General features: G+C 39.9%; 1 protein-coding gene across 4 annotated transcripts in view; it reads right to left on the reverse strand.

The window, feature by feature from the left end:
* The window catches only part of DNAJC6 (DnaJ heat shock protein family (Hsp40) member C6), a 150702-nt gene that overhangs the window by 34508 nt on the left and 100959 nt on the right, over window positions 1–15235 (reverse strand). For all 4 annotated transcript variants that reach the window (XM_019449003.2, XM_019449004.2, XM_019449002.2 and 1 more), the window contains exons 2-5: window positions 13009–13159; window positions 11851–11900; window positions 11603–11751; window positions 65–187 (exon numbers count right to left, since the gene is read on the reverse strand). In XM_019449003.2, the coding sequence (XP_019304548.2) occupies window positions 65–187; window positions 11603–11751; window positions 11851–11900; window positions 13009–13159 (473 nt within the window). The remainder of the gene's footprint in view (window positions 1–64; window positions 188–11602; window positions 11752–11850; window positions 11901–13008; window positions 13160–15235) is intronic.

Genomic DNA, 15235 nt, shown 5'->3' on the forward strand with positions numbered 1-15235 from the left:
AGCCAGCTGTATTTGGCCAAACCAAACCCAACTACCACAAATGACAACAACAAAGGTTACTCACCAAGCAGTGGACAACACAGACGTTTTTGGGATTCTGTAGTAGCCAATTATACATATTCCGACACACAGCAAAAAGGTTGTGCAGACTGGGGGCCTGCCTAATGGGCCAACTGCATTCTGAGACCTAAGGGAACAGAGCAAAAGGAAATGAATTCCTCAAGTGACTCCTCTCCATACGCAGCTATCACACTAAACAACTTCTGGAATATGATACCACATTCTCTTTTAATATAGCCAGGAAGAGGTATGAACAGGGTTCAAACACAGAAAGAAGAGTTGTTTAATATAGCAATTTCTTAGTTAAAAGATTCCATTCCAGGAAAGGTATAAAAACAAATTTTGAGGTATATTTTAAATTAAAAATAGACCATTTAAACTACATATTTGGATTTTTTTTTAATCCTGTAGGGTTACAATGCATTTAACTTCTATTAAGAATACAATGTTTTGACCTGCCTATTGGATACTTAATTATAGTATTATCTTATAAATCCTGCACTATCCCTAATTTTATTCCAGCTCTCATGAGAACATGAAAAAAGCTGCAGAGTGAGCCAAACTACACTTGCTCAGAGCTCTTATTTCTTTCTGTCTTACTGAAGGAATCCACAACACCATGGGGCAACCTTCAGTATTTTCACTCATCTAACACACGTGTTCATTTAACCCATTACAGAGCATCGGCAATGTTCCTGGAATTCTGTTTGGCTCTGAGCAGTATCACAATCGTACAAGACTGGTATTAACATGATGTCCATTCTGCAGATAAGAAAACAGACTCTCAGAGTCTGTCTTGTCTAGAGTCATGCTGCCAGTCAGGACTAGCAGAGCAACCCAGGTCTTCTGAGTATAAATCATTACGGGATAAGACTATACTGGTAGAGATTATCATTTGCCTCAAAATACTAGGTATGAGTCCCAAATGATTAGATATTTACTAATTTAGATAATAAAAAATGAGAAGTTTAGACTTGGACAAACTCTGTGACCTCTTTTAACCTTTTTTTTTTTTCCAAAAATGTGGTGAGTGGCACCTACCTACCTGCCTCATAGGGTGTGGTTAGTACATGAGGATGTATTTCAAGGGCTCAGCCCAGTACCTGACATGCACAAAGTGATTAAGGAATATTAGCTATTATCATCACTATCGAATCCGGTAACTGCCAGTACAAAGCCCTGAGTTCAGATAAAGCCAGCTATGTTTGAATAAAATGAATAAAATCCCACATGGCAAAAAAGCAGACTGAAGGGCCAGATCATACAAGGTCCTGTTAGCAGCTGGGAGAATATTTAAGAAGGAGTGACTCTCATCTGTATTATCCAAAGACCTCTTTTTTTTTTTTTTTTAATATATGAAATTTATTGTCAAATTGGTTTCCATACAACACCCAGTGCTCATCCCAAAAGGTGCTCTCCTCAATACCCATCCCCCACCCTCCCCTCCTTCCCACCCCCCATCAACCCTCAGTTTGTTCTCAGTTTTTAACAGTCTCTTATGCTTTGGCTCTCTCCCACTCTAACCTCTTTTTTTTTTTCTCTCTTTTTTTTTTTTTTCCTTTTTTCCTTCCTCTTAAGCCAGTACAGAGAATGGATGCAGATGACATGAGAGTAGCCGGGGGGGAGCAGTCAGGAGGCTGCTGAGGAGCCCAAGTCAGGAATGATGGTGGCTTAGGCTGGTTGCTAATGTAGGGAATTCTGAAAAAAGACTAGATTTTATATGGATGGTGTCATCAGAAAGTACTCTGCAACACTACTGGCCTAAACAACAACAACAACAACAACAACAACAACAACAACAACAACGAATATCTCAAATCCCTAATGTTTAACAGTGGGCAAAGGGAGGGAGGAGCAATCTATTGGTTCACCCTTTTCTGGTAACCAGATAATTGCTAGTCAAGTTTCTCTCTCTGGGGATGCCAAGAAGGCCCATTTTTTTGGTTAATTTGTACCTTTTTCTACAAGATGATTGTAGGGTAATGGCAGGGGTGCTTCCAGATACTCACTTACCTATACCTTTGGCAATGACAGGTATGGTTTATTAAACAAAGTAGTTGAAATGCTTGACACAGCTACTAAACAATCTAGGGTGACCCACTACTAGGCCTCCCAGTTTAAACTCCGGAACAGCTTGCCCCTTCTACCCAACATGAATTAAGACTGTTTCTGGCCCATTCTTTACCACCAAATGGATTCCCTGCTGCTGTGTTCTCAAGGAACAGAAATGATATATTGGTTTTAAAAAAAAAAAAAAGAAGAGTTGGTAAGATAAATTCTGCCATCAGGGAAATTACAAAATGTACACTTGTACAAGCTGCTTCTTGTCTGCAATGCTTTTCTTCCCTTAGTAAATTCCTATTCATCCTTTAAAACCCAAGTTCAAGTGCTCTTTTGTTACTGACAGTTTCTCTAACACCCAGAGGCAGAAATTAGTTACCTTAGTTCTTCGTACCCATGCCCTTGTCCATTTTCATCTATTACAGCTTTTATCAGTAGAGCACCATGATTAAACCCACAGGCCGGGTTTTCACCTTTGCTTTACCACTTATGATCTGATTAACTGTAGTCAAGTTTCTGATCTCTTGGAGCCCCAATCTCTTGTGTGTAAAGTGAAAATGGGCATTACAAGAGTAATGAGAATTAAGTAGAGCAACATAAGCACAGTAAGTGCCAGCGTATTGTCAAACTGTATTCAAATTAATTGTTTACCTCTGTCTCCCCCTCTAGACACTCGGCCTCACCAGAAGAGACACCATAACTTACTTGTTTTGTAACTGCAGAGTTGTTGTGTTAGTTGAATAGAAGATGCTCAGTATTTGCTGAGTGAACGAATGATTGAAAGAACAAAGGGATGAACCCCATTTGGCAATCGCTTCTCATACTAAGATTTGTCTACAGGTACAATTTCTCAAGGAAGGGGCAGATGAATCAAGTTTGCTGTTGTTGTAAGTTGGAATCATGGAATAGTATGAAAAAATTGCTTTTCCGGACAGTATTTTTAAACCTTTTAGAAACTGTATGTCAACCATACAAACACTAAATGTCAATATCTGTAATGAGTCTCAGCTAAAAGTTGGCTAAATTGTTCTCAGCACAAAAGGCTAAAAGCTCCAGAATCATTAAATCAATCAAGTAAATAATATTAATTTAAAGTACTCCATAATTACATATTTACTTGATCTATAATTATACACCATTAAGCAAACACACAATTAGAATTTTTTAAAAGCATGTACTCTGTCTAAAAGGGAAAAAAACACTAAAGCATAAACAAAACCCAAAAAAAATTTTAAGGAATTCAATCACTGTAAGCTATTTTTGTGTCTCCCTGGGGTTCACAGGTTCAGGCAATAAGCAGCACAATCCTTGGGCATGTGACACTTCATGATGCCATCTCCAGTCTCTCTAAACACCTCCCAGAGCTGCCAAGCATCAGAAAATGCCATATGGATTACAGGCTGCCATGATACCACCCAGTTGGGAAAGAAGCCAAAACAGCACCACAGCCGGATGCCATTTGATTTTTCTCTCTCCATTGCCACAAGCATGGGCTCATCGATGGCAGAAGCATCCCACCTGCCAAGCACAAGAGCAAAAGGTACTACAGAGAATCAGACTCAAGAGCCATACCACATTTTAAGAATCTACACCATTTTTGGAAAACAGGGGGATTTTAGTCAATCATTTACTGTGGCATTTTAGTATTACTAACATCAATCATAACTACCACTTACCGAACGCTTACTATAGGGTAGACACTGCTATCAAGTTTATTCGTTATGGCAAAACTACAGAAAAGAATTTCTAAGTATTTGCAAGGTAGGTATTCGTATTGTCATCCCCATTGCATACAGGATAAAATGGTATCTCGGGTGAAGTGAAGAGATTTAACCAGGAAGAGGAACAGCTGAGATGTGAACCTAGGGTAATTTTTAAAGCTTAAAATTGTCATCTCAATAAAAATTACTGATAAGACTCATGTACTTTCTATTATATCACACTGTCTGATGGTGATTATTAACTGCAATTCCACCTCACATTTGTGGGTGGTTATGGCTTCAAGTGATGGCCATATTTTCAGTTTCCTTAAAACTGAAGCCTGGTGGCAGAGGGAGAGATGAAGTATAACCTGTAAAGTCACCTCTCACCAACCAGCAAACCAAAGCAGAAACAACTGGGAGCTCTGGTGACCTCTGGTGAGCTCTGGAAGGAAAAGGAAAGGAAACAAACAAAAGATGGACCTTTAAGTAAGTTCAAATTGATAGCATATTTCCCAAAAATCAATTTGTTCTCAAAAGGGAAGAAATCCTGCAAGATTATGTAGTTTAGAAACAATCAAAATGAAGGAAAAGTCTAAAGGAATCAGCTGGGTTTATTTTTTTATGCTACTAACAGAGCTCCTTCAGCATACTTTTCTTCCTGGTTGAGAGGAGGAGGAAGGACACTCCAAGTGGTGCTGGAGTGCGATCAGAACGTAAGAACTTTAGGACCAGGCAACATGCAGTGGCCATTCACCTGGTTTTCTACTTCTTACCAACATCAATACCAAGAAATGTGTAAAGCAGTGGTTCCTGATATTCTGAGCAGAGCTCAAAACCTGTGCAGAAAGTGAACCAGTTTACATGCACCTACAGAGTGGATGGGTACAGTGTTTATTTGGGAGATGATGGAAAAGGTTTGGGTATAGACAGTGGTGATGGTTACACAACATTGTGAATGTATTCAATGTCATTGAACTGTACTCTTATAGGTTGTCAAAATGGTTAAGTTTGTGTCATGTATACTTTACCATCAAAAAAAAAGTGGGGTGCTAGAAGAAATGGTTAAACTCTCTGAAGCCCATCCATGGATCTAAATACACAGGTGGACCCATATTTCTTTAACTCAGATCAAGAATACCTGTTTTAGATAATGCATCTCATTGGTCTCCAGGACTTTACTGTCAACATTGGTAATTTTTATTTCCTCAAGGTGGAAACTGGCTAAGAAGACTAAAAAACCAAACAAACAAAAAACTAATGTTCAATACCTCTTGTGCAGTTCTGAATAGGCACTCTAGCACATTGCTTTGAAAGCAGGGCAATCTGGCATATATTGAGTTGGGGTCTCTGCTAAAAATGGAGACTAAATATGAATCCTATTCTAACATTCCGTTACACATGCAAATCCTAAGAAAGCTGCTATTTGATTATTTCATCCAATTCCTGTCAAACCATGTGGCTTCTAAGCATAAAAGCTAATCAAAATATAGAATGACTCCCCTCAGCAAAGTGAAATCTTCCTGGAAACAGCCTGTCTCTGCCACCACCACCGTATTCCCAAACACATATCACACAATAAAATGTAAAGTGACTTAGTTCAGGGTCCAAGACACAGGGATATAGACAGAGCTGGACTCCTGTGAGTCTACAAATAAAACCAGTCTCATGTTTGGTCTTTTCCAACACTGGTATTTATGGAAGAGTCTGCCACCTACATTAATTTTTTAACTTTTTTAAAAAAGATTTAAGTAATCTCTACATCCAACGTGGGCCTTGAACTTACAACCCTGAGATCAAGAGGTGTATCTTCTACTGATTGAGCCAGCCAGGCACCCCATGCCATCTACATTTATTAAAATAAGATTTGGAAAACTTCCAAACTCTTTCTATGAAGCCAGCATTATCTTGATTCCAAAGCCGGACAGAGACCCCACTAAAAAGGAGAACTATAGACCAATTTCCCTGATGAACATGGATGCAAAAATCCTCAACAAGATATAAGCCAACCGGCTCCAACAATACATTGAAAACATTATTCACCACGACCAAGTGGGATTTATACCTGGGATGCAGGGCTGGTTCAATATCCGCAAAACAATTAATGTGATTCATCACATCAATAAAAGAAAGGACAAGAACCATATGATCCTCTCAATAGATGCAGAGAAAGCATCTGACAAAATACGGCATGCTTTCTTGATAAAAACTCTCAAGAAAGTAGGGATAGAAGGAGCATACCTCAAGATCATAAAAGCCATATATGAACGACCCAACGCTAATATCATCCTCAATGGGGAAAAACTGAGAGCTTTCCCCCTAAGGTCATGAACAAGACAGGGATGTCCATTCTTGCCACTGTTATTCAACATAGTATTGGAAGTCTTAGCCTCTGCAATCAGACAACACAAAGAAATAAAAGGCATCCATATTGGCCAGGAGGAGGTCAAACTTTCACTCTTCACAGATGACATGATACTCTATATGGAAAACCCAAAAGATTCCACCAAAAAAACTGCTAGAACTGATTCATTAATTCAGCAAAGTTGGAGGATATAAAATTAACGCACAGAAATTGGTTGCATTCCTATACACCAACAATGAAGCAACAGAAAGAGAAATCAAGGAATCGATCCCATTTACAGTTGCACAAAAAACCATAAAATACCTAGGAATAAATCTAGCCAAAGAGGTGAAAAATCTATACACTGAAAACTATAGAAAGCTTATGAAAGAAATTGAAGAAGACACAAAAAAATGGAAAAAGATTCCATGCTCCTGGATAGGAAGAACAAATATTGTTAAAATGTCAATACTACCCAAAGCAATCTACATATTCAATGCAATCCCTATCAAAATAACACCAGCATTCTTCACAGAGCTAAAACAAATAATCCTAAAATTTGTATGGAACCGGAAAAGACCTTGAATAGCCAAAGCAATCTTGAAAAAGAAAACCTAAGCAGGAAGCATCACAATCCCAGACTTCAAGCTATACTACAAAGCTGTAATCATCAAGACAGTATGGTACTGGCACAAAAACAGACACTCAGATCAATGGAACAGAATAGAAAACCCAGAAATGGACCCACAAACGTATGGCTGACTAATCTTTGACAAAGCAGGAAAGAATATCCAATGGAATAAAGACAGTCTCTTCAGCAAGTGATGCTAGGAAAACTGGACAGCGACATGCAGAACAATGAACCTGGACCACTTTCTTACACCATACACAAAAACAAACTCAAAACAGATGAAAGACCTCAATGTAAGACAGGAAGCCATCAAGATCCTTGAGGAGAAAGCAGACAAAAACCTCTTTGATCTTGGCCGCAACAACTTCTTACTCAACACGTCTCTGGAGGCAAGGGAAACAAAAGCAAAAATGAACTATGGGGACCTCATCAAAATAAAAAGCTTCTACACAGCGAAGGAAACAACCAGCAAAAGTAAAAGGCAACCGACAGAATGGGAGAAGATATTTGCAAATGACATATCAGATAAGCGTTAGTATCCAAAATCTATAGAGCTTATCAAACTCAACACCCAAAAAACAAATAATCCAGTGAAGAAATGGGCAAAAGACATGAATAGACACTTCTCCAAAGAAGACAGCCAGATGGCCAACCGACACATGAAAAAATGCTCAACATCACTCATCATCAGGGAAATACAAATCCAAACCATGAGATACCACCTCACACCTGTCAGAATGGCTAACATTAAGAACTCAGGCAACAACAGATGTTGGCAAGGATGTGGAGAAAGAGGATCTCTTTTGCATTGTTGGTGGGAATGCAAGCTGCTGCAGCCACTCTAGAAAACAGTATGGAGGTTCCTCAAAAAACTAAAAAGAACTACCCTACGACCCAGCAATTACACTACTAGGCATTTACCCGTGGGATACAGGTGTGCTGTTTCAAAGGGACACATGCACCCCCATGTTTATAGCAGCACTATCAACAATAGCCAAAGTATAGAAAGAGCCCAAATGTCCATCGATGGATGAATGGATAAAGAAGATGTGATACATATACACAATGGAGTATTACTCGGCAATCAAAAAGAATGAAATCTTGCCATTTGCAACTACGTGGATAGAACTGGAGGGTATTATGCTAAGTGAAATTAGTCAGAGAAAGACAAAAATCATATGACTTCACTCATATGAGGACTTTAAGACACAAACAGATGAACATAAGGGAAGGGAAACAAAAAGAATATAAAAACAGAGAGGGGGACAAAAGAGAAGAGACTCATAAATATAGAGAACAAACTGAGGGTTACTGGAGGGGGTGTGGGAGGGGGGATGGGCTAAATGGGTAAGGGGCACTAAGGAATCTACTCCTGAAATCATTGTTGCACTATATGCTAACTAATTTGGATGTAAATTTAAAAATAAAATAAAATAAAAAATAAAATAAAATAAAATAAAATAAAATAAAATAAAATAAAATAAAATAAAAATAAAATAAAATAAAATAATATTTGGTTTATTTGGTTAAGGGTCCGACTCTTGATTTTGGCTCAGGTCATGATCTCATAGTTTGTAGGATCGAGCCCCACGTTGGGCTCCGTGCTGACACTGTGGAGCCTGCTTGGGACATTGGGACATCTCTCTCTCTGACACTCCACTACTCACACTTTCTCTCTCTCAAAATAAATACACATTTAAAAAAATATTTTAAAAATAAAATAAGATTCAATTGCAGACCTAGAACTCCATTATCCTGGAAGGAGGAAGAAATGGTTCTAGCCCTCATGCACTGGAAGATGAGAACCTAATGCAATAATGAGATGCAAATCAATTCACAGCATTAGTGCTGGGGAGAGAAAGGACTGTGGCCTGGAAAAGAGATGTAGCCAAATCCAAAACAGAGCTCAGATGAAAATACTAAGGTTTGGGGGCTGTCTTCCTGAGATACAACTGAGGGCTGAGAGAACCAGTTAGGTTGGAGGGTCCAGTTGCATTCTGCCAAGTTCTAGGACTATCTGAGGAGGCTAAAGAGGTAGTGTAAGCCTGTGTTTCTGAGAAAAGAATTGGAAAAGACTTGTGGTATACTGAAACCCTCCCCTTAGCAAAGTTAGGCTGTTAGGATGGGTGAGGGGTGTCGCATGGGGGCCTCTTAGGAAGAGGGAGCAGCTCATGCAAGGAGACAGCATGTGTCTTCCCTGGTTGGAGTATAGAGTTTTTTAGGCCATGGAGAACAGTGGAAAAGAAGCTGGAGAGGCAGGGCTAAGACAAGATCATGAAGAGCTATGTAAGACACATTCTACGGTTTGCACAGAGAGGAAATAACCCTATTCCTTTCACTTACACTCATAAGTAAGCAAGACTTATTCATGCTTTAAGGTCCAGCTCTCACTGCTGTCTCCTTTCCCCAAACTCTCTCAGTATGGATTATAAATATTATTTGCATTTGTCTTTAGCATGTCTTGGCTTCTTTTTCAGCTAGGCTTAAGTGTCTTGAGAACAAGAACCAAATATTTATTTTATATCAATATGTTTAACAATTCTTGGCACATTCATTCTTCTGAGAAACCTGTATTAGCCATGCCAGGCATGCTCCTAGGTAGCAAATAAAATAAACATCCCTCCTGCTCTTCTAGAGCAAATGAGGGCAGCCCAGGACAGATGTTCAATATGTAAGTCCTGGTCTTTTGGTAAGACTGTTAAGACTGGTCACAAAATATGCAGTTGCACTAATAGATGCCTTGCTTTAAATATCTTTATAGAGATTGCTTTTACAAATACTACACAAAGGGCCACCTGGGTGGCTCAGTCGGTTAAGCATCCGACTTCAGCTCAGGTCATGATTTCACAGCTCATGGGTTTGAGCCCTGCATCAGGCACTGTGCCAGCAGTGCTGAGCCTGCTTGGGATTCTCTCTCTCTCTCTCTCTCTCTCTCTCTCTCTCATTCTCTTTCCCTACCCCTCCCCAACTTGAACTTTTTCTCTCAAAAATAAATAAACTTAAAAAGAAAAAACAAATACTACACAAAGAGACATCTTCATACATATGAATGTTTCTACAATGATAATTATATCTTTATTTACTTTCAGAGGGAAATTTTTCCAGATTATCACAGATCTTCCATGATTAAATAAAATTTCTATGGAATATTGTGAAGGGTGTTCCACAGTTCTTCAGTTATGAAAATGATGACATTGACTCTCAAACAATAAAAATCAATCCAAAAGATTTGCATCTGAGTTAGAAACGGAATATCTACCCACATTCTGTTTGATGTTAATTCACTTGTTCTGAATCAGGTAATAGATGGGATAAGAGTGGGAAAGGCAGTTAATTATAGGGAATTTAAAAGAGCTGCATTTAAAATCTCCATTATACAGCAGCAATTTAGACCAAACTGCTTCAGAATGGTTTTATCAGTGCTTCTCGAGAGTGGTCCCCAGGGCAGCAGTTGGAGCGGCGCCCAGGAAGTTGTTAGCAGGTGCAGATTCCCACCACTCTTCTATGCTGCTAAAGCAGAAACTCTGGGCCTGGGTGTCTGCCCAACCCTCCAGGTGGTTTGTTGCTCACTAACATTTGAGAACCACCAGGTTTCCTCTTGCCTATTCTGGGAACCTTCACGGAAAAAGAGAGTCCTTAGCAAAACTGTCCCTTATGTCATTGAACATTAGGGCAGGTGAGGCTTTAGAGAACATACAGACCAACCTTCCTGTGTTTTTTACAGATCTGGAAGCTGAAACCCAAAGATTATCAATGGCAACTAAAATTGGAGCAAAATGTGTTCTAGCATCAAAGCTGAGATACACAGGATGGACAGGCAGCTATAATTTTGCTTACTTAAAATAAATTTTCACTTTTCAAGGGTCCATTGTGTGGCAAACCCTTTATATTTAGGAATAGACCCAGATGTAGTTGCAAAACCAATCACATCTAAGGCTAAATCAAAATATTTGAAAATGTTCTGGAAAGAGAAAAAGCCTTAATTCAGTGAATAAATCAAGAACTCCCTGGCCAGAAGGATCAGACTTCACATCAGATTCAAACCTAAGCCAACACTCATGGCTTCTCAACCAGTCAGAAACTAGGAATATTTCCCTGCCTTATTCAAAAAGTTCCTTAGGAGGATAAGCCAGCTTTCCCAAGTAATATGTCGGCCCAGAGCAATGGTTAAGAACACAAGCAAGCCTTAGACCACCTGCTAGTGGTAATGGTCTTGGGCAAGTCACCTTAATTCTCTGTGCCCCAGGTCTCCATCCACCTCAGGGGACAGTGTAAAAGCTCCAAATATTAGTAATAGTATTACCAAACCCACAGTGTGGACTGTTTGTGTGCTATTTTCTACTTATGAAAAAAGCACCTTTACTGAATGTCAGAGAGCTATTTCCATTATACTGAGTGGTGTCTATATTGGTCTAGCGACACTGATGCATCATGACGCCTAAGTAGCAATAAGGGAAGGTTAAGGGCAGTAGAAGGCTCACCAATTGCCCTCCATAGCAGCTCTATCTCCAACTGAGCCTCAGAGCAATGTGCCCTAACAACTAAGCAAACAGCCACAAGTGATTTGAGACCCCAAATTATATGGTATCTCATTGACAGATAAACTTTTCCTGCAAATGTCCTCACCCAAGGAAAATCTTCAAAATATTTTGTAGCAGCCTAATAAATACTTCATGACTAGAAGTGTCCAGAGTGTATAGTTTATCAGCTTTGTGTCTGAGGACAAAGGCTTTGAGGATATCTCTTAAAGGGAAAAATACCCTGTTACATCTTCAACCATGGCATCCCAGTGCTAAAACTCCTTACCCTGCTGTGAAACTTGGCAGTTCGATAAGACTTGGGTGACAGATTGTACACCGTGTAGTGGTCAAGATGTCTGGAATCCAAAAAGCTTCGGATGTCATCCACCTGATTCCTGAATCCTATGTCAACGTTGTCCAGAGGAAAGGACATCACTAGGAGGGATCACAGAGAGAGAATATCGGTTAAATGGGTATGCTGTTGCAATGAGCAGCAACTGAAAGCTGAGCTGTTAATAAACATGAGAAACTTACCAATAATTCTGGAGGTAACATAAGTAAAGTCTAAATCTCCCTTCGTGTAGCTAAAAGCAAGACAGGAAAGGGTGCTCATTAAAGTGATCCAAATATGCCAGGATATCCCCCTCTCGATCACTTGCCCATCATGACTTGGACACTTCATCCAGTAGGCGTTTTTCTTAGCTCAAGGCCTTCTCTCTAACAAAGGATAATTGTTGAGAGAAGCAACCCATACCCTCAGGAGCGTAAATCTACCACTCCAACTGATGTACCCCAATACCCTTTGTAGGTGACACTTCCTGAAAAGAATCAATCTCAGAATAGAAAACAGTGCTTATTCATTAACACTGATTATTCCAGCCTCTTTGCCTGCTTGAACATCTCCTGTAAGTGTGAACAGTGAGAGGGTAGGTAAGGAAGTGATGGAGAAACAACAAGGGATATCTTTTCTCTGTCCACCAGGCCCTGGTTGGCAATTGCTGGTAAGGGATAAATTTTGCCTTTGAACAAAGATTAAAATCTTGATTAATCTTTTGGGCTTGACATTTGAATTTATGATTCAAAACTGCATATTACAACCTAAAGTGATCTTAGAATTTTCTAATACCTAAGAATAAAATAGAATTCATATGGCCTGCTTGTAAGAATTTTCATACAGCAGAAGGGTAGAAAATGTCTTCCACTAAACAAGATTCAAAGAGCTACTAAGATACAAAAAATAAATGTTTCCATTATGATCCAATGAGTATTTTTCAGATTGCATGTGCATTATTATCTCATTTAACTTCTCATTTAATTCTCAAATCAACCAAAGACATGAATCCTACCAGAGTATAAAAGTCAAGCTCAGAGAGGTTAATTAAATTGCCTAGATCACATGGTTAACAAGGGCAGATAATGCATTAGAACCCAGGATGCTGGATTCAAAAGACAGGGATGGCAACCAGTACATTTTAATATAAAAATGCACTGAGTCCTCCTGGCCTGTGCTTGTAGCTTCCGAAGGCCTCAACTTTATGGCTTCAATGACATTGCTTGGTTGATCAGATTCCATGCAATTATATCACATAATTGACAGTCCTTGAGCCAGAAAATCAGTTGGCTGGTAACCAGGTAACCAGATCCTTTGGAGGCACGGAGGTCCATTAACTTAACTGGGAAGAATGCACATACCTGGTAACAGATTGTATAACTCTGGAAGATGTGTCTTTGAGGGTGTCTTTCAAGTTGTCCTTTAAGTTACTGAAGAGCCTCCCTGCACCTCCTTTCACCATGTCGAAGAGACCTCCCCCATAGCTGGGCTCCATGTCTGGGGATGAGGCACCTGCCAATGAAAAACAGAAATGGAGCTGATACACAGACTACACGATCTCTCTTCATTCCCGTAACATACGCAGACCAGGAAAGATATTCCTGTAAGTTATGCTCACTCTCAGAACTTACTGACTCTGGGTTACTGCAGTGCTGCTGGGCCTGCCTGGGAGACCAATAGAAGCACTTTGCTAAGTCTCACATTTTTTAACATGAATATTAGAAAAAATGTAATTGTCCATGTGGCCTTCATTATACTTCTCTGAGACAATGCCCACATCAGAGGAAGAGCAGCTTAGCTTAGAAGTGTGTGCAGGGGCCTCCTCTGCCCTGCGAGGGAGCTGAATGTGTTAGAAGATTCATCTCATGCCTCTCCCGCTAAGTCATTCTTCACGTCCATCATGGAAAATAACCTCTCAGGGGCCTTTTAACAGTGTTTAGGATGCATGGTGATCATCAGTATTATTTATCAAGTACTTCAGTTTTTCATTCCTTACAGCTTCACAAAATTGTACCTTCTGGTCCCTTGTGGTTAGCTCAACCTTGGCACCATTGACATTTAGAGCCAAATACCTCTTTGCTATGGGGGTGGGGATGCCCAGTACATTGTAGAGTATTTAGCAGCATCCCTGGCTCCTAGTCACTAGAGAGCACCAGTAGCACCCCACTGCCACCAGCTGGGACAACCCAAATTGTCTCCAGACATTGGCACATATCCCCTGGAAGGCAAAACTACCCCTGGTTGAAAACCACCACTCTAGTCTATGATATGTCAGTGAAGGTAGGTACTGTGTGTCACTCAGGATACAGCACTTAACTGTGAGTGTGAAACTCCCCATAGTTCTCATTCCCTCTCTGTGTTTCTGTCCCCGTCTCTCTCTTTCTTTGCCCTAGCAACTGGCAAGGTTTGAGATCATGGCTGCTCTGTCCAGGACTCCCAGGTCCTGGAATAGGAAACTGTGTGGCAGAGCTCCCAGCTGACCTTCAATGAACATGCAGGATGAGTGATGACCAACCCTTTATTATTAGAAGCACCCCCATTCCATTTTGGGAGTGTTCCTCATCATAACACAACTTAGCTTACAAAGGCTGATACAGGAAGAAAGAAGGAACCTGTGTAGAGGAGGCTAATGTAAACAATGGCCAGGTAGCCTCTTCAGCCTAGCAGTCAAGAGCAGGAGTCATTCTCAGCTGGGTTCTGGCTCAGCCTTGCTACTCCTGTGTGACCTTGGGAAGGAAGTAACAGTCTTTTTTTTTTTAAGTTTATTTATTTATTTGGAGAGAGAGAGCAGGGGAGGGACAGAGAGAGAGAGAGAGAGAGAGAGAAAACAGAGAATCCCCAGTAGGCTCTGCACTGCCAGGGCTTGAACTCACAAACTGTGAGATCATGACCTCAGCTGAAATCAAGGGTCAGAGGCTTAACTGACTGAGCCACCCAGACACCCTGGAAGTAACAGTCTTTATAAGCCTCTTTCTTCCCGACTTTAAAATTGGGATAAAAATAGTGCCTTCTTCATAGGGAAAGGTTAAATAAGTGCATATAAAACTATTAGCATAGAACCTAATATATTTAGGGGCCAACAGACTGCAGCTAACTATTATTATGTCACACCCTGAAATTCTTATGTTATTTTTAATCATTATTCACTTTTCAACTATATGATGACATCTCTTCTTTTTTAAAAATTGTAATATTTATTTACTTTATTTTAAACTGTAATATTTATAATGGACTTTAAAATATGTTAAGGAGGGGGGTGGTGCCTGGGTGGCTCAGTCAGTTAAGCCTCTGATTCTTGATTTCAGCTCAGGTCATGATCCCAGGGTCACAGGACCAAGCCCCACCTCAGGCTCTGCACTGGGCATGGAGCCTGCTTGAGAGTCTCTCTCCTCCTCTCCCTTGCCCCTCCCCCACTTACATTCATGCTCTCTCTCTCCCTCTCAAATAAAAAATAAATAAAATATTTCAAGAAGACAGATTTCATGTTAAGTATTCATATAAAAAAATACTTCACAAGGAGATTTTTGGAGATTGTGGTAATAGTATCGTAAGTATACACACATATTTTTCTTTCAATATATGAAATTT

The sequence above is a fragment of the Panthera pardus genome, unplaced genomic scaffold (genome assembly GCF_024362965.1).
Source record: "Panthera pardus isolate Hobbes unplaced genomic scaffold, ASM2436296v1 HiC_scaffold_11, whole genome shotgun sequence".
NCBI classification, from domain to species: Eukaryota; Metazoa; Chordata; class Mammalia; order Carnivora; family Felidae; genus Panthera; species Panthera pardus.